General features: G+C 39.3%; 1 protein-coding gene across 1 annotated transcript in view; it reads right to left on the bottom strand.

The window, feature by feature from the left end:
• Positions 1-27,025, bottom strand: part of HCLS1 (hematopoietic cell-specific Lyn substrate 1) — a 32,800-nt gene extending 5,775 nt beyond the window's left edge. Inside the window, exons 1-6 of the mRNA XM_086403964.1 lie at positions 26,956-27,025; positions 23,977-24,060; positions 23,354-23,427; positions 16,308-16,437; positions 14,014-14,124; positions 12,152-12,206 (exon numbers count right to left, since the gene is read on the bottom strand). Of these exons, the coding sequence (XP_086260090.1) occupies positions 12,152-12,206; positions 14,014-14,124; positions 16,308-16,437; positions 23,354-23,427; positions 23,977-24,060 (454 nt within the window). The 5' untranslated portion in view covers positions 26,956-27,025. The remainder of the gene's footprint in view (positions 1-12,151; positions 12,207-14,013; positions 14,125-16,307; positions 16,438-23,353; positions 23,428-23,976; positions 24,061-26,955) is intronic.
• Between the last annotated feature and the right edge of the window lie 203 nt (positions 27,026-27,228).

Raw genomic sequence — 27,228 nt, 5'->3', positions numbered from 1 at the left:
TAACTATTAATAAAAAATTTAGACAAAAGGGATCTATTAGAGAAGTCCCAAACAACATTATCAACAAGACCTAATTGACATTTATAGAATATTACATCCCCAAACTTCATGATATATATTTTTTCTATGCACATATACCAGCCACCAAGATAGACCATATACTTGTTCATATAAAAAGTTTCAGTACATTTCAAATGATTGGAGTATGAGATATCATATCCTCTGATTATAATAGAATTAAACTAGAAGTTCATAACAATAAAATAAGAAAATTTCCCAAATTTCTGGAAAATGAGCAATTACACTTTTAAATGACTCATGGAGCAAAGAAGAAATGAAAAGGAAATGAATATTTTGAACTGAATAAAAAAATTAAAATATATATAACATTGTGGAATGTAGCAAAAACAGGGTGTTTCCCAGGTGTCGCTGGTGTCCCAGGTCCCCAAGAACCTGCCTGCCAATGCAGGAGACGTAAGAGACATTCAATCCCTAGGTCGGGAAGATCCCCTGGAGAAGGGCACGGCAACCCACTCCAGTGTTCTTGCCTGGAGAATCCTGAAGGCAGAGGAGCCTGGCAGGGTATGGCCCATAGGATTGCATAGAGTCAGACACAACTGAAGTGACTTAGCACACACACATATAGTTTTAAGTACCCATGAAGTAAGCAAAGGTTTAAAATTAATTTTCTACGTTTCTACTTTAACAAGAAAGAACCAATTAAACCCACATTAAAATGAAAGAAAAAAAAGTACTGAAAAGCAGAATTCAATAACATTTTAAAAACAAGTAAACAATGGAGAAAATGAGCAAAGTAAATATACTTCTTTGAAATTAATAATAAATAATATTAAAGAACCTCTAGCAAAATAATTAAAAAGAAAAAACTACAAATTAATAATATCAGTAGTAAAAGTGAACATGTCACTTATAGATCTTACAGAGGTTGAAAAAAAAATAAGGGAATACTATAAATGAATCTATACCACTATATTTGAAAATATAGATAAAATGGAAAATGTCCTTGAAAAGCATACATTACCATAATAAGAAAAAAATCAGAAGACTGACTAGACCTGTATCTATTTACGAAATCGAATTCATAATGGAAAACAATAATTGTAAAGAGAACATAGTCTTTACTATTAAGACCCTGGAACTCAGCCAGAAATAAAGGCAGAATTTCTCTGATGGGAAATATTCTCAATCCAGGGCACATAACAAATATCCCTGTCTCCCCACTGAAATAAATTTGCAAAATGTAATAAATTATAAACTATCAAAGAAATAAATAACCATGATGGAAAATAGATTAGTTGAACAGAAGAATTGGCGTCCCCAAGAGTTGCAAATAGTATAACAATGTGAAAGAAACTATAAAATGAGTATTTTAAAAATAACTAAAGTGCTTAAAGAAAGGGAAAAATATAATGAAAGCAATACGAGATTAAGGAAAAGGAATCAGCAGATTTGCAATAGAATCAAAGGGAACTAGTACAAACGAAAAACAAATGAAATAAAGTTGAAAAATTAGTGGATGACTTAAACGATCGTTAAATACATCTGAAGGAAGAGTTAGAGAACTTAACATAGATCCAAGAGGATTACCCAGAATGCAACATAGCAAGATAAAGAGATGAAAGTAGAGAACAGAAATTAAGAGACATCAAGAACACAACTCGGGGTGGCAGTCCCAAGATGGCAGAGGAATAGGGCAGGGAGACCACTTTCTCCCCTACAAATTCATCAAAAGATCATTTGAATGCTGAGCAACTTCTACAAAACAACTTCTGAATGCTGGCAGAGGTCACCAGGCACGGAGAAAGGCATTCTCTTCAAAAGGAGGTGAGACAAAATATAAAAGGCAAAAAGAGAGACAAAAGAGTTAGGGAGGGAGATCTGTCCTTGGGAGGGAGTAGTGAAGGAGGAGACATTTCCAAACAGTAGGAAACCCTCTCACAGGCGAGTCTGTGGGGAGTTTTGCAATCTCAAAGGGCAACATGACTGGGAGGAAAAAAAAAAAAACACCCACAGAATAGGCGCCTAACTCTGCCAGCAGAGAAGTAGCCCAGACATTTGCATCTGCCACCAGCGAGCTGGCGCTGGACAGGGAGGCACGGGTGCCATCAGCGGTCCTTAGGGTAAGGTCTGGGCCTGAATGCTCTGAAGGAGCTAAAGTGAGATAGCAACTCAAACTGTGGGATTGTCAGAGAGGGAAAAAAAAGAGAGAGAGAACTTTCCTGCAAAAGGCTCCAACTAGCAGCCTGGCCCACTCACAGAACTAAGGATTGAGCAAATACCAAAGGAGAGCTAGCTGGCTGCATACAGACCCCTCCCCACCCCCACCAGAGGCAGAGAGGCAGATGTGCAACAACCAGAGCCAGAAGGCAAGGGGCTGCTCCAATCTCGGCCCCAAAGACCAGCATCCTCCACCAAACTGTGAGCAGGCTTCCAGTTGCTAACCATGTCTTCCTGGATGGTTGACATCTGCCAGGAGGGTCGCAGCCTGAGATCACCTCCCCAGAGGAGACACACAGCACACCTGAGACAGTCTCACAGCACACCCAGGAAGCTGAGCGCCCAGGACCAGGGACGTGATTAAGATGTACGTCCCCCTTGGACAGTGCGCTTACCAAGCACCTGGTCACCTGAGCTGCTTGGACCAGGGAAGGGCACAAAACACACGCTCAACCGAATCTGTGCCCTTGCGGCATACCCGAGAACCTGACCCAAGCAGCTTAGACCTGGGAAGTGCAAAAAACCCAGGGCCTGCTTTGGACAGTGCCCTGCAAAACACCCTGCAGCCTGAGCAGTGTAGACCCAGAAAGCACATGCTGCTGTGAGCTAGGGCAAATCCAGTGTGGTCCATACACTGCGAGCACTTCCCACACACACCAGCAATATTTGTTTGCGGTATTCTTCCCTCCCCACACCACAACTGAACAAGTCAGCCTAAATAAGTGACCACCTTGGCCCCCTTGTGTTGGGGTGGAAATTAGACACCAAAGAGACTTGCAAACAGGAAACCAACATAAACAAAGAAGAGGGAACTGCTCCAGAAGTGACAGGTGCAACAGATTAAAACCCTGTTGTTAACACTGATTAAGCATTGGAGGGGGCCTATAGACCTTGAGAACAAGTACAAGCTGGAACAAGGAACTATATGAAACTGAACTGACCCCACACTGCTCACAACAGCTCCAGAGAAATTTTTAGATATATTTTTACTATTATCACATTTTAATTTTTTAAAAAATTTAATTTCTTTATTACTCCTTTAATTTTCATTTTTATAACCTACTATTGCTTTGCAAAAAAAGACCCTATTTTAAAGCAAATTTCATATATATATATTTTTATAATTTTTGTGATTGATTTTGTTTTGTATTTTTAATATTGTATTTTTGAGAGTCTAACCTTTACTCTAGATTTTTAATCTTTGCTCTTTGGTATTTGTTATCAATTTTGTACCTTTAAGAATCCAATCTTCAGTATCCATTTTCACTTAGGGGTGTCATTACTGGCTTGATTGCTCTCTCCCCTTTTGACTCTCCCTCTTCTTTCCCAGGTCACTTCTATTCCTCCCTCCCTCTTCTCTTCTCTGCTTAACCCTGTGAATTTCTCTGGGTGTTCCAGGCTGTGAAGAACACTTAGGGAACTGATTACTGGCTAGATTGTCTCTCCCCTTTTGACTCCTTCCTCTTCTCCTTCTGGTCCCTCCTCCCTCTTCTCTTCTCTGTGTAACTCTGTGAATCTCTCTGGGTGTTCCAGACTGTGGGGAGCACATACAGAATTGATTACTGGCTAGATTGTTCTCTCCCATTTTGACTCTCCTTATTCTTCTCCTGGTCACCTCTATCTCCCTCCTCCCTCTTCTCTATGTAACTCTGTGAACCTCTCTGGGTCTCCCTTGCTGTGGAGAATTGTTTCACCATTAACTTACATGTTTTATCATCAGTGCTTTATGGATGGAGAAGTCTTGAGGCTGCTGCTGCTGCTAAGTCGCTTCAGTCATGTCTGACTCTGTGCAACCCCATAGACAGCAGCCCACCAGGCTCCCGTGTCCCTGGGATTCTCCAGGCAAGAACACTGGAGTGGGTTGCCATTTCCTTCTCCAATGCATGAAGGTGAAAAGTGAAAGTGAAGTCAGTCGTGTCTGACTCCTGCTTAGTCCCAAGCAGGATAAACCGAAGGCGAAACAGCCCAAGACACATATTAATCAAACTAACAAAGATCAAACACAAAGAGCAAATGTTAAAAGCAGCAAGGGAAAAGCAACAAATAACACACAAGGGGATTCCCATAAAGATAACAGCTGATCTTTCAATAGAAACTCTTCAGGCCAGAAGTGAATGGCAGGACATACTTAAAGTGATGAAAGAGAAAAACCTACAACCCAGAAAAGTATACCTAGCAAAGATCTCACCCAAATATGAAAGAGAAATCAAAAGCTTTACAGGCAAGCAAAAGCTAGAGAATGCAGCACCACCAACCAGCTCTTCAACAAATGCTAAAGGATATTCTCTAGACAGGAAACACAGAAAAGGTTTATAAACTCGAACCCAAAATGACAAAGTAAATGGCAATGGGATCATATTTATCAATAATTCCCTTAAATGTAAATGAGTTGAATGCACCAACCAAAAGACAAAGACTGGCTGAATGGATACAAAAACAATACCCCTATATATGCTGTCTACAGGAGACCCACCTCAAACCAAGGGACACAAACAGACTGAAAGTAAAGGGCTGGAAAAAGATATTTCATGCAAATGGAGACCAAAAGAAAGCAGGAGTAGTAATACTCATATCAGATAAAATAGACTTTGAAATAAAGGCCATGAAAAGAGACGAAGAAGGACACTATATAATGATCAAAGGATCAATCCAAGAAGAAGATAAAATAATTATAAATATATATGCACCCAACATAGGAGCACCTCAATATGTAAGACAAATGCCAGCAAGTATGAAAGGGGAAATTAACAGTAACACAATAATAGTGGGAAACTTGAATATCCCACTCACACCTATGGATAGATCAACCAAACAGAAAATTAGCAAGGAAACACAAACTTTAAATGATACAATGGACCATTTAGACCTAATTTATATCTATAGGATATTTCACTCCAAAACAATAAATTTCACCTTTTTCTCAAGTGCATACAGAACATTCTTCAGAATAGATCACATCCTGGGTCATAAATCTAGCCTTAGTAAATTTTAAAAAATCGAAATAACTTCAAGCATCTTTTCTGATCACAATGCAGTAAGATTAGATGTCAACTACAGGAAAAAAAACTATTAAAAATACAAACATATGGAGGCTAAATAACACACTTCTGAATAACCAACAAATCATGGAAGAAATCAAAAAAGAAATAAAAATATGCATAGGAACAAATGAAAACATGGTAACCCAAAACCTATGGGATTCAATAAAAGCTGTGCTAAGGTGAAGGTTCATAGCATTACAAGCTTACCTCAAGAAACAAGAGAAAAATCAAATAAATACCCTAACTTTACTAGAAAAAGAAGAAATGAAGAACCCCAGGGTTAGTAGAAGGAAAGAAATCTTAAAAATTAGGGCAGAAATAAATGAAAAAGAAACAAAGGAGGCTATAGCAAAAATCAACAAAACTAAAAGCTGGTTCTTTGAGAGGATATATAAAATAGACAAACCATTAGCCAGACTTACCAAGAAAAAAAGGGAGAATAATCAAATCAACAACATTAGAAATGAAAATGGAGAAATCACAACAGACAACACAGAAGTACAAAGGATCATAAGAGACTACTATCAGCAACTATATGCCAATAAAATGGACAACTTGGAAGAAATGGACAAATTCTTAGAAAAGTATAACCTTCCAAAACTGAACCAGGAAGAAATAGAAAATCTTAACAGACCCTTCACAAGCACGGAAATAGAAACCATAATCAAAAAAAAAAAAAAAAAAAAGAAAGAAATCATAATCAAAAATCTTCCAGCAAACAAAAGCCCAGGACCAGATGGCTTCAGAGTGAATTCTACCAAAAAATGAGAGAAGAGCTAACACCTATCCTACTTAAACGCTTCCAAAAAATTGCAGAGGAAGGTAAACTTCCAAACTCATTCTATAAGGCCATCATCATCCTAATGCCAAAACCAGACAAAGATGCCACAAAAAGAGAAAACTACAGGCCAATATTGCTGATGAAAATAGACTCATTTAACTCAGATGACCATTATATCTACTACTGCAGGCAGGAATCCCTCAGAAGAAATGGAGTAGCCATCATGGTCAACAAAAGAGTCTGAAATGCAGTACTTGGATGCAATCTCAAAAACGACAGAATGATCTCTGTTCGTTTCCAAGGCAAACCATTCAATATCACAGTAATCCAAGTCTATGCCCCAACCAGTAATGCTGAAGAAGCTGAAGTTGAACAGTTCTATGAAGACCTACAAGACCTTTTAGAATTAACACCCAAAAAAGATGTCCTTTTCATTATAGGGGACTGGAATGCAAAAGTAGGAAGTCAAGAAACACCTGGAGTAACAGGCAAATTTGGCCTTGGAATATGGAATGAAGCAGGGCAAAGATAATACAGTTTTGCCAAGAAAAAAAATCAGCCATAGGTATACATATGTCCCCTCCCTCTTGAACTTCCCTCCCATTTCTTTTCCCATCCCACCCCTCTAGGTTGATACAGAGCCCGTTTGAGTTCCCTGAGACATAGAGCAATTCCCATTGACTATCTGTTTTACATACAGTAATGTAAGTTTCCATGTTACTCTCTCCATACATCTCACCCTTTTTTCCCCTCTCCCTGTGTCTGTAAGCCTGTTCTCTATGTCTGTTTCTTCACTGTTGCCCTCCAAATAAATTCTTTGGTACAATCAAACAAACAAACAAACAAAAATACTTAACAAAATTCTAGCAAACAGAATTCAACAACATATTAAGAAGATCATACATTATGACCAAGTGGGCTTTATCCTAGGGATGCAAGGATTTGTCAACATTCACAAATCAATCAGTGTGATATACCACATTAACAGATTGAAGGATAAAAATCATATGATTATCTCAATAGATGCAGAGAAAGCCTTTGACAAAATTCAGCACCCATTTATGATAAAATCTCTCCAAAAAGCAGGCACAGAAAGCACATACCCCAACATAATAATAGCCATATATGATAAACCCACAGCAAACATTATCTATCCTAAATGGTGAAAAATTGAAAGCATTTCCCCTAAAATCAGGAACAAGATAGGGGTGCCCACTCTCACCATTACTATTCAACACAGTTCTGGAAATTTTAGCCACAGCAATCAGAGAAGAAAAAGAAATAAAAGGAATCCAGATTGGAAAAGAAGAAGTAAAACTCTCACTGTTTGCAGATGACATGATACTCTACATAGAAAATCCTAAAGACTTCACCAGAAAATTACTAGAGCTAATCAATGAATATAAAATTTGCAGGATATAAAATTAATACACAGAAATCCCTTGCATTCCTATACACTCACGAACAATGAGAAAACAGAAAGAAAAATTAAGGAAACAATCCCATTCATCATTGTGATGAAAAGAATAAAATACCCTGGAATAAATCTACCTAAAGAAACAAAAGACCTATGTATATAAAACTATAAAACACTCAAGAAAAAAATCAAAGAGGACACAAATATATGGAGAAATATACTATGTTCATGGATTGGAAGAATCAATATAGTGAAAATAAGTTTACTACCCAAAGCAATCTATAGATTCAATGCAATCCCTATCAAGCTACCAATGGTATTTTTCACGAGACTAGGACAAATAATTTCACAATTTGTATGGAAATACAAAAATCCTCAAATAGCCAAAGCAGTCTTGAGAAAGAAGAATGGAACTGGAGGAATCAATCTGCCTGACTTCAGACCATACTAAAAAGCTACAGTCATCAAGACAAGTCATTAATACGGGCACAAAGACAAAAATATAGATCAGTGGAACTAAATAGAAAGCTCAGAGATAAATCCATGCACCTATGGGCACCTTATCTTTGACAAAGGAGGCAAAAATATACAATGGATTAAAGACAATCTCTTTAACAAGTGGTGCTGGGAAAACTGGTCAACCACTTGTAAAAGAATGAAACTAGAACACTTTCTAACACCATACACAAAAATAAACTCAAAATGGATTAAAGATCTAAATGTAAGACCAGAAACTATAAAACTCCTAGAGGGAAACAGAGGCAAAACACTCTCTGACATACATCACAGCAGGATCCTCTATGACCCACCTCCCAGAGTAATGGAAATAAAAGCAAAAATAAACAAATTGGACCTAATCCAACTTAAAAGTTTTTGCACAATGAAGGAAACTATAAGCAAGGTGAAAAGACAGCCTTCAGAGTGGGAGAAAATAATAGCCAATGAAGCAACTGACAAAGAATTAATCTGAAAGATATACAAAGAGCTCATGCAGCTCAATACCAGAAAAATAAACAACCCAATCAAAAAATGGGCCAAAGAACTAAACAGACATTTCTCCAAAGAAGACATACAGATGGCTAACAAACACATGAAAAGATGCTCAACATCACTCATTATTAGAGAAATGCAAATCAAAACCACAATGAGGTACTATCTCACACTGGTCAGAATGGCTGCTATCAAATAGTCTACAAACAGTAGATGCTAGAGAGGGTGTGGAGAAAAGGGAACCCTCTTATGCTGTTGGTGGGAATGCGAACTAGTACAGCCATGATGGAGAACAATGTGGAGTTCCTTAAAAAACTGAAAATAGAACTGCCATACAAACCAGCAATCACACTGCTGGGCATACACACTGAAGAAACCAGAACTGAAAGAGACACGTGTACCCCAATGTTCATTGCACCACTGTTTACAATAGCTAGGACATGGAAGCAACCTAGATGTCCATCAGCAGATGAATGGATAAGAAAGCTGTGGTACATATAAACAATGGAATATTACTCAGCTATTAAAAAGAATGTATTTGAATCAGTTCTAACGAGGTGGATGAAACTGGAGCCTATTATACAGAGTGGAGTAAGTCAGAAAGAAAAACTTACCAATACAGTATATTAATGCATATATATGGAATTTAGAAAGATGGTAACAGTGACCCTATATGCGAGACAGCAAAAGATACACAGATATAAAGAACAGACTTTGGGACTCTGGGAGAAGGCGAGGGTGGGATGATTTGAGAGAATAGCATTGAAACATGTATATTACCATATGTGAAATAGATCACCAGTGCAAGTTCGATCCTCCAAACAGGGCACTCAAAGCCGGTACACTGGGACAACCCAGAGGGATGAGATGGGGAGGGAGGTGGGAGGGGGGTTCAGGATGGGGGAACACATGTACACCCATGGCTGATTCACGTCAATGTATGGCAAAAACCACCACAATATTATAAAGTTATTAGCATCCAATTAAAATAAATAAATTAAAATAATTTTTTTTAAAAGAACACAACTTATCAAAATATTTTGAATGCAGTGAAAGCAGTGCTCAGGGCAAACAATACATCCGTTAGAAAATAAAAAAGATCTGAAAATCAGTAATTTAAGTTTCCACCTTAGGAAATAGAAAAAGAAGAACAAATTAAACCAAAAGTAAGCAGAAAAAAGAAACAAGAATTAGAGCAAAAAATCAGTGAAATTAAAAACAAGAAGCCAATAGAGAAAATCAAGAAAACCTAAAGCTTACTTGAGAAGATCAGTAACATAGATATGCCTCTAGTCAGGCTAACTAAGAAAAAAAGAGAGAACATAAATTACTCATACCAGAAATGAAAGAGGCTACATCACAACAGATTTCAAGGAAATTAAAACAATAATAAAATAATACTATGAACAATTTTATGCCCACAAATCTGATAACATACATAAGATGGACCAGTTCCTTGAAAGCTGCATCTGCCAAAACTTACACAAACAGAAACAGATTATCTGAATAGGCTTGTATCTACTAAGTCCACAGTTTGGCAGTTTCTTACAAAATTTAACATACCCTTGTTATAGGATCCAGTGTTTGTACTTCTTGGTATTTATCCTAAAGAGTGGAAAATGTGTATCTATACAAAAACGTGTGCACAGAAGTTTTTAGCAGGTTTATTCATAATTGCCAAAACTTGGAAGCAATTAAGATGTGTTTCAGTAGGTAAATGGGTAAAAAAAACTGGTCCATCCATCCAAAGGAATAATATTCAGGACTAAAAAGAAATTAGCTATCAAACTATGAAAAGACATGGAGGAAACTTAAATACATATTACTAAGTGAAAGAAGCCAATCTAGAAATGCTACATGGTGTGTGATTTCAACCATATAATATCCTGCTACTGCTGCTGCTAAGTTACTTCAGTCGTGTCCGACTCTGTGCGACCCCATAGACGGCAGCCTACCAGGCTCCTCCGTCCCTGGGATTCTCCAGGCAAGAACACTGGAGTGGGTTGCCATTTCCTTCTCCAATGCATGAAGGTGAAAAGTGAAAGTAAAGTCGCTCAGTCATGTCTGACTGTTGGCGACCCCATGGACTGCAGCCCACCAGGCTCCTCTGTCCATGAGATTTTCCAGGCGAGAGTACTGGAGTGGGGTGCCATTGCCTTCTCCTATAATATCCTGTAGAAGGCAAAACTATGGAGACAGTATCAGTGGTTGCTGGGGAGTGAGGGAAATGAACAGGAAGAGCACAGAGGATTTTTAGGGCACTGAAAATACTTTGCATGACAGTATAATGATAGATATATGTCACTATACTTTTGTCCAAACCCACAGAATGTACACCACCAAGAGTGAACCCTAAAGTAAACTATTTGAGTGATTTTGATATATCAACATAGAATCAACCTTGACTTAAAAAAAAAATTCTGATCAATAATGATGATAACGGGGGAGGCTATGCATGTGTAGGGGCAGAAGTGTATTAGAAATCTACGTACTTTTCTCTCAATTTTGTCATAAATCTAAAACTGATATAAAAATATAAAGTTTTTTTTTTTTTTATCATGTATAAGAGAGAAGAGAGTGAAAAGTTCTAATACACACCTGAGTTCCAGAAGAAAGAATAAAAGACAAGAGAGGAGAGGTACTACCCAAAGAGAAAATGTCATATTGAAAGTTATCTCTCAGGTTGAAGAGGAGCAGCAAGTCTCATGTAGAATAATAAAAATAGATCTAACACCTGGACATAGACTGATGATATTCCAGAATATCAGAGACAAAGGAAAAATTTTTCATGAGAACAAAAAATAAAATAAATTAAAAATTTAAGAGACAAGACATGCTACCTACAAAAGAATGTTGATTAGACAAACCCAAGAGAAATGCCAGAGATGATGAAATAGTATCTTCAACATGATGAAGGGAAAATAACAATGAAGAATGGATCAAAATAAATTTGTTTTTCAGACAAAGTCTGAGAGTTCTTTCATAAACTGTCACTGAAAGAATTATCAAAGGATATACTCTAGCAAGAAGGAAATAGAGGAAGCAAGGAGGAAACAATGAACTAAACAAGGATGAGCTAGGAAGTTGGTAAACACATTGGTCAGTTTAAATAAGCATTCACCTAGTAATAATAATGATTAATTTGGGGGGGGGGTTTAAAAACAAACAGATGGAACCAATATACTGGATTACAATTATCCAGTTTTTACAAAGATTTTAGAATGTAGAGGAAATATAATTAAATTATTTCATGTTTCCTGTATTACTCATGAAGAAATAGTGACTAATTTTAAGTCACAGATACGTATTAATAGTTAGGAATAACTTCTTAAAATGAAGGAGTATAATATCTTATTTTTAATCCATTAAAGGGGAAAGGGGACTAAAAAAATTGACCAATGATGTATAAAGTGATGAAGCAGCAACTTCACTGGCAGTCCAGTGGTTAAGACTCCATGTTTCTACTACAGGGGGCATGGTTCAATCCTGGGTCCAGGAATTAAGGTCATGCATGTCACATGGCATGGCCAAAGGGCAATAAAGCAATAAAGGAGAAAGAAGCAAGCACAGGCTTGGATTTTAAAAATAAAGTGGTGGGGAACTGGGTCATGGAACTAAAGGGAGTTGATGATGGCTGTTGGGAGCTGAAGTCTGAGCAGTCAGGTTGAAGTGCAGGGTCCTTGCCTTTCTGAGATGTGTGTTTCTCCACTTCTCCTTTGTAATCAAAACCAACTGCTGACTACAGAGAAAAGGAGAGAGAATCAGTTAGAGTCAAAGTTAATGTTTCCCCTTCCCTCACATACCCTTAACACCTAACTCAGCCCAGGAGTTAGTTATAGGGGTTCAAAGCTGAGTATAGGAGTCCAATGTAGAAACAAATAGTACCCTGACAGGCTGGTGTAAAGGCAGCATAATACAGAGCAATGACCACAGGCTTTGCACACAGATAGATCTAGATCCAAATCCTAACCTCACTTCCCTTTTTATAGTTGTGTAACTTTTTTAATATTCCTGAACCTCAGGTTCTTCAAACATGAAATAAAAATAGGTATATCTGTCTTACTAACTCAACTGTAAAATGATTCCAGTATATTTGGGATATTGTGAGGACTAAATGGGAAAGCTACAGAGAGTGTAGGTCACTCATTAAGTCAGTGTTTTTCTTCCTAACTCTTACTAAACTAAAATGAGACAATAACTAGAAAAGTGCCTTGTAAACTATAAAGCACTGTGCACATGTTAAGTGATATCATCCTATACTGACTGATTACACTACACTTCTCTTTTCTTACACAGCAGCTCAAACCCAGAGATGTGGATTTTGTTGGATAAGAGGCAGCCAGGAGAATCTGGATCCTAGCTGCTTTGGGCCTGGATATCTTGGCAAATACCTAACATAGCTGTGTCCCCAAATGGCGTAGTAATTATGAGTCTCTAATCAAGTCTATATTTTGCATTTTAAAAGCTATTAGTATGTATTTTTTTCTTTATTTACAAGACACACTGGCTGTTAAGGTGAATAGTTTGTAGCTGGTGAGGCAGAAGATGAAAGAAATAACAATGAAAAAGTAGGCAAAGGCAGAAGGGGGGCCAAGATGGAAGGGAAATTCCACCCTGATTAGAGAAGAACATTACAAGCTCCATATTTCCATTACTGCTTTTAAACATTATCCTCTATGGCTCTCCTTTACTTTACAGTATGTTTTTAATTTTTCTGTGCTTTATTTTTTTAACAACCTACAATTCAAATAACATTCTAACACTTAGCTTTAAGGATTCAGGCCCACTTATTAACAACTGTAAGTTAAAAAAAAAAAATTAAAAGCTCAGGTAGCAGTGAAGATAGCCTTTCTATGTGCTGCTGTGGGGCAGAGATACTACTTTGCACCATAAAAAATGAGCTCAAAGAAACTGATCTACTAAGGTGTGACAATGAGAACATGAATGAGTTATCAATCTTACTCTCCTGACCACTCTGTCATCTGTACTCATACTGTCCTTTCTTTTTCTCTCTCTTCACAACTCCTCTTTGTACAAAGAAGTCCTTAAAAACACCTGGACTGTAGCCAGTTGGTGCTAAATGCTGTGAAAAGTAACATTTACATTCTAAAAGTAAACTTAATTAGTGGTTTTACTTGATTATTTGCTACCATTGTAATAATATTTCAGCTGATATTTCTGTTTTCCTGAAAGGCATAAATATTTATAAGACTTTGCTATTAGGCCAAAGGAGGAGCTTTGGAATTTCCACTTTTCTCTTCATGCACACAGGACTGACAAAACCAATGGCTTAGGGATTCCTGATTCAGAGTTTGACAGTCTTCGTCTCTTTTAAATGAACACCTTTCAGCTCAGGATATGGCCTCCAACAGTGGCACCAAAGAACTCGCTGAGGTAGTTGTGAGGAGCCATTCTCATGATGGACCCTCCTTGAGACCACTGCCCCATCTTTCCACAGGAGAAGCACAGGCCTGCATTCAAGGTATTGTTGGTAAGTCCCACATGATCTGAGTTGGATGGTGCAGGGAGAGAGTGCTGTCACTTACCTTGTCTGCCCGGTCCTTCTCAACTCCATATTTACCCCCAAAGCCTCTGGCAGCATCAGTCTGAGAAGAGTGCTTCTCCACCTCAGCAACGTACTCATGGCCCACAGCACTCTGAGAAAAATCAAGGTGGGAATGAGTAAGTAGATAAAAAATGACCAAAGAAAAAATAAAATGATGCAGAGATAGGACAGGATGTACGAATACAAGAAATTTCATTCTGGGTCATACTGATAACCTATGTTGATATATACTGTATATATACTATACTGATAATCTGACAGTAGTGCCAAGGAACATGTAATGGGAGAGCACCGTAATTCTTTCTGGAGCCGTGCACATCCTGCTTCTTCTTTAATACCACTAGGAGCCCATCCTCTAGGAAACTCCCATAAGATGGTTGGAAACCAGGAGGATAGAGACTGCATAGACAGAGTGGTGTTTAAACCAGAAACAAAAGAGGCTGAAACAAGGGCTTTGTGTATCGAAATAGGAATGAGGGTAGTTACCAAGGAGAGACCTAAGGGGACTGACAAGATGCCATAGCCAGGACTGAATATTTCTCTAACACAACCAGGTGATTTTGTTTTGCATCTTTGTTCCTGTAAGACCATCAAGGCTCTGAAGTGCCACATGAGCCCTGATATTAAGTGACTGACTCTTTATGCCAAATGGGGCTGGTAGACAATACCATGCGTAGTCATGACATAAAATTTTATTTTTTAAACACCCTCTTCCACTTTTTCCCCCTACCATTTTCTACTTGGTTTTGAAAGGTATGTCCCTTTCAATGTTTCGACATGGATGCTTTAATAACCTTAGAACTGAATAATACTTCAAACCAAATGGGCTTCCCTGGTGGCTCAGATGGTAAAGAATTTGCCTGCAACGCAGGAGATCCAGGTTAAATCCCTGGGTTGGGAAGATCCCTTGGAGAATGAAATGGAAAACCACAACAGTATTCAAACCAAACAGTGATACCTTAAAGAGTCTCAACTAAGAAGAAATTAGAAAGCTTCCTCTTCCTCCTGCATTTCCAATTCCATGCTGACATAAATACAGAGACTGATGTGAAGCACTGCCCTATATGAGCTCCTGGGAGCTCACTTTGCAGTATTTTTGGGTCTGAGTAGGTCAGGCTGCAGTCCAGTCCATGGGGTCGAGAAGAGTCGGACACGACTGAGCGACTTCACTTTCACTTTTCACTTTCACACATTGGAGAAGGAAATGGCAACCCACTCCAGTGTTCTTGCCTGGAGAATCCCAGGGACGGGGAAGCCTGGTGGGCTGCCGTCTATGGGGTTGCACAGAGTCGGACACGACTGAAGCGACTTAGCAGCAGCAGCAGCAGCAGCAGGTCAACTTTGCTTGCTGAATTCAAGAATGAATGACTGCTTATCTACATTTCTTTTTCCTAGGAATTCTGTAGGAGAATACAGTGTCTGGACTGCATTTTACATAATGACTTCTTGAGGGTGGACTAAAGGTTTTCATTGAATTGTTTTTTCTCTATGGAGATTAAACATTTTTTTATTTATAGGAATATATCTCTATTTTTGAGGTTAGGAAAATCAATGGAAAAATATGATTCACCATACAAGCTTTCTTGTATCATACTTTCATAGTATCTAGTGGATAAAGGAAAGATAATATTATATTCAAGGGCATCTAATAGATAAATCCCCATCAATATTTTTCACACCTATGTGCAAATCATAAGTGATATATAAAATGTTTAAAAAAAAACCCCACTAAATAAACAGTAAACAGTAAAAGAAGTTGCAGCAAAGACATAATACACATGCATTTGAAAACAGTAAATGATTTTAAAACCTGTTTTCCCCTTCTCTATGTGTGTTCCGTGTCTCTTCAGTCTAGGAATTACAGTGTAGGTGAGCCTACACTAGGCCAGTTCTTCTAAATTCTTGGCTCCCATTTTCTGCCATCTATGTATTACATGTTGAAATCAGGGGAAAATGATACAAATAATACGTGGACATTCTATTTTAATATTTATTTTATTTGCCTGTACCAGGTATTAGTCATGGTATGCAGGATCTGTAGCCGTGGCATGTGGGGTCTAGTTCCCTGACTAGGGATCGAACTCAGGCCCCCTGCATTGGGAACTCGGCATCTTAACCACTGGATCACCAGGGAAGCCCCTGGACATTCAATTTTAAAACCAAATGGATGTTTTACTTTTGAGTAAGTTTTAACCATAAAATCAACAAATGACTCGATTTATCGTTTTTTTTTTTTTTTTTTTTTTTTAAAGCAAATATCCTCTTTCAATTCACCTTGTCCATTCGGTCTTTTTCCACTCCAAACCGACCTCCATAGCCATGAGATGCTTTGGGCCCTGACTCCATCTCTTTCTTCTTGAGAATATCATGCTCCTCTGATACTTTGTTCCTCAGCTGGTGGATGCTGGAAGCAAACACATCACAGAGACTTGTCTAGCACAGAGAAGCCAATGAACCCTCCTTGCCAGAAAAATAGTAATTTTGCAGTGTGTTCTGTTCATTTTTAGCAATAGTCCCAAACAAGTCCCAAATAACCTGTGCTGGGTCTGGGAGTAAGGGATTAGTGTGGCCGGCATATATACCCTGATACGAACTCTTCATAAACCAATAGTATCCTCTAGTCTGTCATTTTGTTCACTAAATAACCTTCTGATATTTAGACTCATGTTCCTGAATGTTAGAGGCCAGTAACTGAAGAGTTATTTTCCTCTCTGAATGGATTTGCTGTCTAACAATTAGGTATTCTACCTCAAGAAGCACAAAAAGATTCATATACCCTTTACCCACACATTCTAGAAGTCTATCCCAAGGAAATAATTTTAACTGTGGCAAAGTGTAGTGTGATATTCACTGAAACACTGTATTTAATAATAAGAACCAAGAAACATTTTATGTGGAGAAAATTGGGGAATAGTTAAGTAAATTGCACATTACTTTTTAATGGCACATGAGGAAGTCATTAAAGACATTGAGTAGGAAAAATACATCATTGAGGAATTTATCTACATATAAAGTATTTTATGTCTCTTCTTGTCAAAATGAATGCCCTTCACACTGCCCCTAAATCTGCTTATTCCTGAGAGAACTAAAAATTAATAACCTTTGTCTGGGACACCTCTATCCTTAAGAGAACATAACACTGAAAGGAGGCATTCTCCCCTTTACTTCACCTTCATCTTTACCATGGTGGTGGTGGTGCTGCTGCTGCTGCTAAGTCACGTGAGTCGTGTCTGACTCTGTGTGACCCCATAGATGGCAGCCCACCAGGCTCCCTCGTCCCTGGGATTCTCCAGGCAAGAACACTGGAGTGGGTTGCCATCTCCTTCTCCAATGCATGAAAGTGAAAAGTGAAAGTCAAGTCGCTCAGTCGTGTCCGACCCTTAGCAACCCCATGGACTGCAGCCTACCAGGCTCCTCCGTCCATGGGATTTTCCAGGCAAGAGTACTGGAGTGGGGTGCCATTGGCTTCTCCATGGTGATGCTAGTGGTAAAGAGCTTGTCTATCAATGAAGAAGACATAAGAAAAGCAAGTTTGATCCCTGGGTCAGGAAGATCCCCGAGAGAAGGAAATGGCAACCCACTCCAGTATTCTTGCCTAGAGAATCCCATGGACAGAGGAACCTGGTGGGCCACAGTCCATAGGGTCACAAAGAGTTGGACATGACTGAAGCAACTAAGCACAGCACAGTACACAGAACATCTATGGGTATTTGTTTGGCCTGAGGATATGAAGTGATAGCTCAGCACCAGCACCAACTCCAGGACCAATAAGTGACAATCAGAACTGATACTTGGACACATATGACGACCACTGGGGATTCTTAGAAACACTTGGGCAAGAGAATTTTATTTTTAAAAAAATAAAAAATTTAATTTCCTGCAGCGAGAAATGGAGGTTTGGAGAACTGAGATAGCAATTTTCCTGGAAATTTACTAGTTCATATAAACCAGATATATTGCTTACAGTTAGAGTGGCCATCTCATAGGCAAAATTCTCCTCTTTCATGGAAGAATAGATCCATCTTGTGGCCTTGTAGTGTAAGGCCACCAGAAGTCTTTTTTAAAAGTCATCTCAGCTTTAGTCAAAGTTAATTTTAGAAAATTGGCTTTGACCCAGATGAAATTAAGCTAAGAGCTGGAAGAACCCTCTGTTCCTGTGCCTGCTCTAAACCCTCTGGCAGCAGGGAAGGCAGAGATCCTGTGTTGCTAGTTTGACAACATCAACATTTTAGAACTGTCTGTGTCCAAAAAAGTTACTGGTGCCAAGAACAGGTAAATGACCAATATTTCCCAACCAAAGTATTCAGATGAAGAATAAAGAAAATGGGACTAGACATTAGTTTCAAGTGGGGGAAAATATGCAAAGTTTTAATAAATCCAGTCACTGTTGCATGAATCATAACTGCATTATAGTTGAAACAAGTTTTTAAAGGGATTAGAAAATGAGATTCAGGAATATCCCCCTAATAGTTGGCAGTGAGGCTAATCAGAGAATCATGACAACAGATAATAAAATTTGAATGAAAATGTTGGGGCCAGCAAAGACCAACTTTTTACCAAATTCTTTAGACTATAGCTGAAGCTACTATAAATGTGTTATATTATTCCATTATTAAATAAATATTAATTAAATGTTTATTAAATTTTTTTAGTGTGAAGTACCATTAGACTCTGACAATACAAAGATAATTAATATATGAAAATAGTGATCAGATGCAAGATATAGAGAGGAAACTAAAAGTTATGTTTCAATGTCCTAATTGGTATACCTAAGAAACTTGACACATTAACTCTCAGAAACCTATTTAAAGTCTTAAAATACCTTGCCTTGGAATTGATAAAGCAATATAGTTTATAGTAACCAGGACCTCAAAGATGAGCTAAGAGAAGGAACAGACTTTTTTTGTTGTTATTATGATAAAAGTAAAAGCACAAAAATTAGTGACTCAGACTATAAGATTTTATTCACAAACAATGACCATAGACAAAGAAAGTTCTAAAGAATCTACATCAGTTTGCTACTAGAACTATTCAGTACATTTAGCAAGGTCCCAGAAAACAAGACTACAATGAAAAGAAATTTTATTTCTACATACTAGCCACAGACATTTGAGAATTTAAAGTTAAAAATAAATTCTACTTACTATCACATGAAATAACACTAAATATTTTAGAATAACTTTAAATAAATAAGTGCAAGACCTGAACACTGAAAAACATTTCTGAAAAGATTAAAGAAGATCTAAGTAAATGGAAACATACCCCATATTCATGGCTTGGAAAACTTGAGATCATTAAGATGTAAGTTCTCTCCAAATCTATGATCTATAGATTCAGTGTAATCCCAGTCAAAATACCAACAGGAATTTTTGTAGGAATCAACTAGCTAATTCTAAAATGTGTGTGGAAAGGTAAAAGTTCTGGGATAATAAAAAGTTATTTTTTAAAGGAGCGCAAAGTTGAAGGACTACCCGATTTCATTTTGCTACAATAAAAGGTACAGTACAATAATGTTACAACATTCAGTGCAGTATGGTATGGGCCAGAGCAGACATAAATCAATAAAATAGTTTAGAAATGGACCTTCACATATATGGTCAAAGATGCTAGGTAAGTCAATGAAGAAAGAATAGTCTTTTAATGATGTGGGAATAATGAAATCTGCAAATGGAAATAAAATGAACCTCAATCTCTGCCTCATACCGTACACAGAAACAAATTTGAAATAAATTATAGACTTAAATGTAAAAGCTAAAACTATAAGTCTTTTAGAAAAAGACATAGGAAAAAATCTTCACAATTTGAGGTAGGCAAAAATTTCCTAGACACATAGGCACTGACCATAAAAAATTTTGATAAAATTAGACTTCATCAGAATTAACATATTTTGATCTTTAAAAGAAGCCATTAATAGAGTGAAAAGGCAAGTTATAATCTGGCAGAAAATATTTATAAAACATACATGTCACAAAAGACTTTTATCTAGAATATTTAAAGAACTCTTAAAACTCAAAAGAATACAAATAACCCACTTTAAAAATGAGAAAAAGATTTGAATAGACACTTCAAAATGAAGACATATGAAAATACATGAATGGCACGTGAAAAGATGTTCAATAAAATTAACCAGCAGAAAAATACAAGTTAAAATCACTACACACTTACAAAAATGATTAAAAATACTAACAAAGTAAGTGTAGACAAAGACGTTGAACAATTAAAACTCATCCATTATTGGTAGGAGTGAAAAAACATTTCTTTCAGAAAGCAGTTTCCTAAAAACTAAAACAGACTTTTTATATGACTCAGGAATTCTCCTACTTTTAGGTATTTCCCAAGGGAAGTAAAAATATAGGTAAAGAAAAAGATTTGGACCCAGTGTTCATGACACATTCACTTGACAGCTTTATTTATTTTTACCTGAACTTCGAAAGGAACAAAAGACTGATACACACAAGACCATGAATAGATCTCAAAAGTATTATGCTGAGTGAAAGAAGACAGACACAAAAAATACATTATGTATTACTCCATTTACATGAAATTCTGGGACAGGCAAAATTCAGCTATAGTGACAAGAAGCAGATCAGTGTTCACATCCAGCCTCATAAAGAGGTGCATGAACATAAGTGAGGAAAACTGGTGAGAAGAAGATGGAGAGAAGACAAGAACCCTTGAAAACCAAGCAGGTCCTGGAAACACCAGACTGATTGGAGCTGCCTGGCCCAGGACTTCTCTACACAATAGGTGAAGGATGGATAGGGTCATTTGAACTATTTACCGAATTACCAAACCACTCTTCAAACTATTTAGGTCTATTTTCACAGACCTAAAAAGGAAAGATCATGGGGGATGGTAGTGAGATTAATGAGAACCACAATCACTTCCTTTTCCTGCTTTGAATCATCTGAGCTCTGCAGCTACTGTTCTCCTCTTCTATTTCCTCTCCTTTCCAAGGACCTTAGTGATTCCCATCTGACCTTAAAGGTTGTTCTAGTCCACATGAGACAAAAAGAATCCCAGAGTATTATAGACTTAAAACTGGAAGGTCCTCTAGAGATCTTTTTGATCCCAGTGCTAAGTTTGAGAATCAAAGAGGGAAGTGGCCTGTCCAAGATCACCTGGCTAGGAACTAGCAGAGACTGGGCTTTGACACCTCAATAGCCTGGGTAAATGGGAGAGGAGTGGGTTTCTGGGTAAATGTCCCCACCATTTATTTTATCAGATATAGATCCAGTTAGGCTAATAAGGAAACACCCAGGGTCACCACATTTTACAACTCCAGGGGTCACCAGTCAGAGTAATAAATATACTGGATTGTATAACACAGCAGTCCAAATAAATGCCACTTAGGAATAAGGAAGATTGTCATCTGTTTATATGTTTATTTTAGGTTTTTTAGGAAGAAAATCTGATTCAACTAATCTATACTAACAGGAAATGGAGATAACATTATTGAGCTGCCAGGGGGTGCTAAGTACTGCACTAGACATTGCTGCTGCTGCTGCTGCTAAGCCGCTTCAGTCATGTCCGACTCTGTGCAACCCCACAGATGGCAGCCCACCAGGCTCCCCTGTCCCTGGGATTCTCCAGGCAAGAACACTGGAGTGGGTTGCCATTTCCTTCTCTGATGCATGAAAGTGAAAAGTGAAAGTGAAGTCACTCAGTCGTGCCCGACTCCTAGCAACCCCATGGACTGCAGCCCACCAGGCTCCTCCGTCCATGGGATTTTCCAGGCAAGAGTACTGGAGTGGGGTGCCATTGCCTTCTCCGGCCACAGACATTGCTACATGCTAATTCATTGAATTCTAACCATATATCTGCAGGGTAGCTAGTAGCATCCTCATTGGATAAACAAATAAGCTGAGTTTCAGAGAAGTTATATGCCTAACTCACATTGCCATTAATGGTAGAGCTGTAAATTGAATCTAAATCTATCTGATATCCAAACTCAAGCCCTTTCCATAAGTTTGTGGCAAGGGTTTAGGGGTCCTCTTTAAAATGTTCTACTCCTGCTCTGCATGTGAGGGCCACTGGTAGGGGAAGGGTACAAGGAGAGTTTGTATGCTTATCTTAATAGCTCTCAGGATACAAGGGCTGAGTGGCCTTTTCTCAGAAAATGAAAGGCATCTTAACTTGGGCAGGATTTGATGAGCCTACAGAGGAGCACCAGAGACGCTTCCTGCATGACCCAATTCCATTTTTTCACTTTCCAACTGCTTCCAGAATTGCCTAGTTTCCTTAAATATGATATTCATAGTTACCTGAAATAAATCATTTAGGTCCAATTAAACAATTCATAGTGCCAAATATTATCAAATTATATAAACAAGTGCCAAATTTTCATAGCATGCTTTGTGCAGCGTGACCATCCACTGACACTTTAAAAAATCTAGAAGAAAATGAGGTAGAAACACTGTTGTTTATGAGGAAAGGACATTAAAGTGGAGCTTAAAATGATTAATTTTGCCAATTTATCTACTTTTTAATTTTGCTCTTAGTATACTGTTTATTGTGTCTATTGGACATTCTGACACTATCCAAGGCAAATAGCCCTAGTTAGAAAACCCTGAATAATCCATGGAAAAGAGAGAATCTCACAATACTAATACACGTTATACCCCACAGAAATCCCTGGATTTGTGTGTAACTTCCTTCTCTCTTGTGGTATCAGAGTTTATTGTTTGTTTTGCTTTTTTTTTTCTGGTAAAATATTGGGTTATAATCTTTAAGACTGCCAACATAGTTTTAATCAACAGGCTTTCCAAGTGTCATATTTCTTCATGTTACCATTCATCACTTCCTGCTTCTGTTAAGTAGTCAAATGCAAATTTTTATTTTAAAAGTCATTTAGGCCAGGTATGGGACCTGATATTATCCTCTTATTTATATTAATAACATTTATTCTAAGTTCTTTCCCTTGACATTTTACTGAATCCTTCTTGGCCCATTTGATGTCACTCTACAATACAGACACATTATATATATATGAGTAGACAGATAATAAATTAGTGAAGTCAGCACTTCCCTCTCTGAATTCCTCATGTCTTACTGAAGGAAGAGAAACAGTTAAAATTATAAACCCACTTGGGGAAATATCAGAGAAGCTGGAAATAAAAACAGATAGTAGTGTTGGGGGGATAAGAGGAGAGACATGAAACAAATTCACAATGATGCACAGAGGGACACATGGGGACAGAAAGAGGAAAAAGCAAAGACACGGAGACAGGAATTTCTCTTTCTCCTTCTCCTGAGTCTCCAAGTTTTCCTTGGGCTCTTCCCATACCTCTTTCCCTCCTCCCAGTCCTTTTGGCACCTACTTGATATGCTCTGTGCGTCCAGAGCCCTCGATGGTCTTGGCTCCCCACCGCTGTTCCTTCTCGGAGATGTCATTCTACAGAAGACAGCACTCAGCAGTGAGTGATGGCAAGAGACGTGCTAAACTGAGGGGCCACACAGCTGACACACACGCCCCCCCCCCGCCCCCCCGTGCCCTGTATCAGCTGCTTCCTTCAGTCAGCGGCTTTACTCAGACCCCTCTCCACTCCTATCCTCCCAGACCCCCACAGTAACATTGAGGCAGTGAGCTCGGAAACCTCCCTTCCTGTTCTGCATCCCTCAAACTTTGTTCTTTAGGTCTCCTACAACTCCTGAATCCCTCCAAGTTATACACGTCCAGCTCAAATCCTGGCAGTTAATCTGCTTCCTCAGCATCGCCTTCCAAATTCTGTCAGTCACATCTCTATCCGCACCTGCCTCCTTCCAGTCTCAACACAGGCTATCATGCAGGCCCCACTCATTGCAGACAACTGTCCTGCCAGGCAGTCCCATCTAGGGCTAGCCCAGTCCCAGACTTCTTCTAGGCCCCCTCCAAGTGTACAGAGTAGCCCACATGCCTGCCCTTTGCCACTTATTGTCCAAGTAAAGTTATTTCCACACTCACCACAAAGTCAGGGTCTGTGTCCCAGTCATCACCCTGGGTCTCCACGGAAACAGATACATCATGTCCTACTACAGACTTCCACATCTGAGGGTGAAAGAAAACGGGAATGATTAGATGAAAAAAATCAAGAGGTGGGAAAAGAAGAATGCTGAAACCAGTGATTAGTAGCCCAATGTTTCTTACAATTTTTTTTTTTCCTTAGAAGAAAATAGAATCTGAAGCAAAGCAGATGAAAGTTTTAGGAAAGTACTTTTGCTCAGAGGAGGGGGGCGATGCAGATATATTTAAGACGAACTAATGTAGCCTGGGTTCTTTAGTCTGGAGAGAAGTCATGGGTGTAGGTAACACTAAATAACTTGCTGTCAAAACTGCTGAAACCCCCCGCTTGTGTCAAGAGGCCAGCCCAGGCAGTGGCTTAAAGCATTTATCAATGAGGGATATGGAACATACCTGGAATGACAGTGTCATTCTACTCAGATATCTACATATGACTTCTTTCATAGGTGCCATGGTATATATTAGCCCAGTTCTTGATAAAGTGAACATCTACACTCCTGTCTACAATCTGTTAAACTCCACTCTAAGACTGGCCACTGTACAGCTGCATATCAGTAGGGGCTCTCAGCTGAAATTCCTACACTGAACAGTGTATGGGGAGGCATTATTTGCTGAGACTAATTCATTCATTGTTCAAGTTTTAAAAACTGTTTAATCATGTTTTGGTCTTCCCAGGTGGCTCAGTGGTAAAGAATCTGCCTGCCAAGCAGGAAATGTGGGTTTGAACCTTGGGTCAGGAAGACCCTCTGGAGAATGGAATGGCAACCCACTCTAGCACTTTTGCCTGGGAAATCTCATGGACAGAGGAGCCTGGTGGGCTCCATCCACGGGGTTGCAGAGAGTCGGACATGACTTAGCAACTAAACAAGAACAGCGATATATTATTTTTTAAGGACAGTAACTGGTTCAAAAAGAGCATATAAAATCCCTTGTTCTGAACATTAAGAATCATTAAACTTTTATTAAACTAAATAGATGTGTTTAAGAAATATTTGGAGAACACCAGTTTGAGGGGGTGCCAAATTATCATTTCACTAGGGCATCCCCCGAGAAGGCAACAGTACCCCACTTCAGTACTCTTGCCTGGAAAATCCCATGGACGGAGAAGCCTGGTGGGCCGCAGTCCATGGGGTTGCTAAGAGTCGGACACGACTGAGCGACTTCACTTTCACTTTTCACTTTCATGCATTGGAGAAGGAAATGGCAACCCACTCCAGTGTTCTTGCCTGGAGAATCCCAGGGAGGGGGGAGCCTGATGGGCTGCCGTCTATGGGGTTGCACAGAGTCGGACACGACTGAAGCGACTTAGCAGCAGCAGCAGCTAAATTGAATTATCATTTCACTAGGGCATCCCCAGTGTCTCTGCTGGCCTGCCAGTCCTGCATGAGGAGCTGCACAGGTGCTCTGCATCTGTGGGGTCCTGGGTCTTGGTGTGAAGGGGAAACAACAGACAATGCTCATCTGCTCTTGTCTATGACTTCTTGACCTTGGTACCACTTGCTAGCTGGCCCACCCTTCCATGCTCAGACTCCCATACCCTTTACTGTCTCTTAAAGGAGCCCCTCTTACAATCACTCCTAAGATCTACAGTCTCTCCGGCCAGGCACTCAGACTCTCCAATTTTCCTTTTCACTTGAACACTCCATCCTTCTCCAGCTCCTTGAAAAACCCCTTGGAAACCAGCCAAAGGGAAATCTGGGGTAGATTGGTTAACGAGATGCAAAGAGGGCACTGGGGAAGTATAAACCGAGTCAGCTGGACTGCGGGACCAGTCACTGCCAGGAGCAGTTCTGCTTCCCCCGAGGGGGTGACAGTACTGGATGGGTAGTAAGTAGATAGGTAGATAAGACCTATGGTCCTGGCTCTGGGGCAGCTCTGCCATAAAAGGAATTCACACAGAAAACTGGAAAAGAGAAGTTTCTGAAATATTCATGAGCAATAAGGAAGCAGTGAGGACCGATGGTCCTGTCCTCTTTCTTACTGCTCCTCTTAGGCCCCAGCCTGACTCTCCCATAAGCCTCTCATCCTCATGTATTTTTGAAACAGAAAGGTTCCTGACACAGAGCCAATTTAGCATCCTTGAGCTACTGGCTGGGAATAGGGAAGCCAAAGGTGCTTTTTAGAGGTGGGAGCCTAGAGAGTAACTGGCTGAGGCCTGGTGCCATGAATATCAGGCATGATCGAGGATCTACTTATGAGGCTGCCTCAGTAAAGTACAGGGACTGGGAGTCAGATCACCCAGCTCTGTTCCTAAGCTCCTGTGAGAATATGGGTTAGGGAGTCAAGATAGAGTCTGTACACATTTGCCAGGTACCAGGCATTTATCAATACTTTGGTAAAGTATTGAACATCTCTGAAACTCTGTTTTTCCCAATGGAAAACAGGTTAACCTCACTAGTCCATCAAGTCCCCTGTATTTCTGACCCTCTGGGATTCTGTGATCCTACAAACAGAGAAACCAGCCCTAGTCGAAGCACCGTGACTTCATTTGGCGCTTGGTTCTCAGCACTGGTGTACATTAGCAACTACTTCCTGATCTGTTGCAATGTCTCCTGTGGGTTTTGTCTCTCTGTTAGACCCATAAGCTCTCCAAGGGCAGAGACTGTCTTCACCTCCAGAAATCCTTCTCCCAACTCAGTGCTTAGAAGCAAGGGGCCTTAGAGAGAATTGCAGGTTGTCGGCAGAAACCAAGAGACCTGGATGGCAGCTGAATCCCATTCCCTGGGCTCCGGTGTTTCTATTTCCATCCTCACATGCTCATTATCTACAACCACTCACCACCAGGCTGGCCTTCTGGCCATAAAAGGTTAAACGACTACTAGCAATGACTTCACCTCTCAGCAAGGAGTAACAGCCAGGTAGCATTGTCTCATTTCAACCCTTGTCCTGTGCTCCCGTATACCCACTGCCCAGAGTACCCACCTTCAACTGTGCGTTTGCTCTCTCAGCTCCTCACGAAGACACTCGACCCCTTTCTAGCTGCTGCCACTTCAGAGCAAGAAACTCTAAGCTGCTATTTCAGTTCCGTATTCAGGTTTTCTGTCATTTCCTGCCACTCTGTCTTCACAACTGCTTCCTGAAGTTTGAGTCAGTTCCTTCTGCTTAGGCATTTAAATAAAAAAGGATTAAATGTTCTGTGCTTGCTCTTTTGCAAGACTTTGAGAGTTCCGGAGGTCCTTAAAAAAAAGTGCTGCT

The sequence above is a fragment of the Bos grunniens genome, chromosome 1 (assembly GCF_055505025.1).
Source record: "Bos grunniens cultivar Pamir isolate PY7600 chromosome 1, Bosgru_T2T1.0, whole genome shotgun sequence".
NCBI classification, from domain to species: domain Eukaryota; kingdom Metazoa; phylum Chordata; class Mammalia; order Artiodactyla; family Bovidae; genus Bos; species Bos grunniens.
The sequence above is the reverse complement of the archived record's forward strand: the minus strand, read 5'-3'. Positions and strand labels throughout refer to the sequence as shown.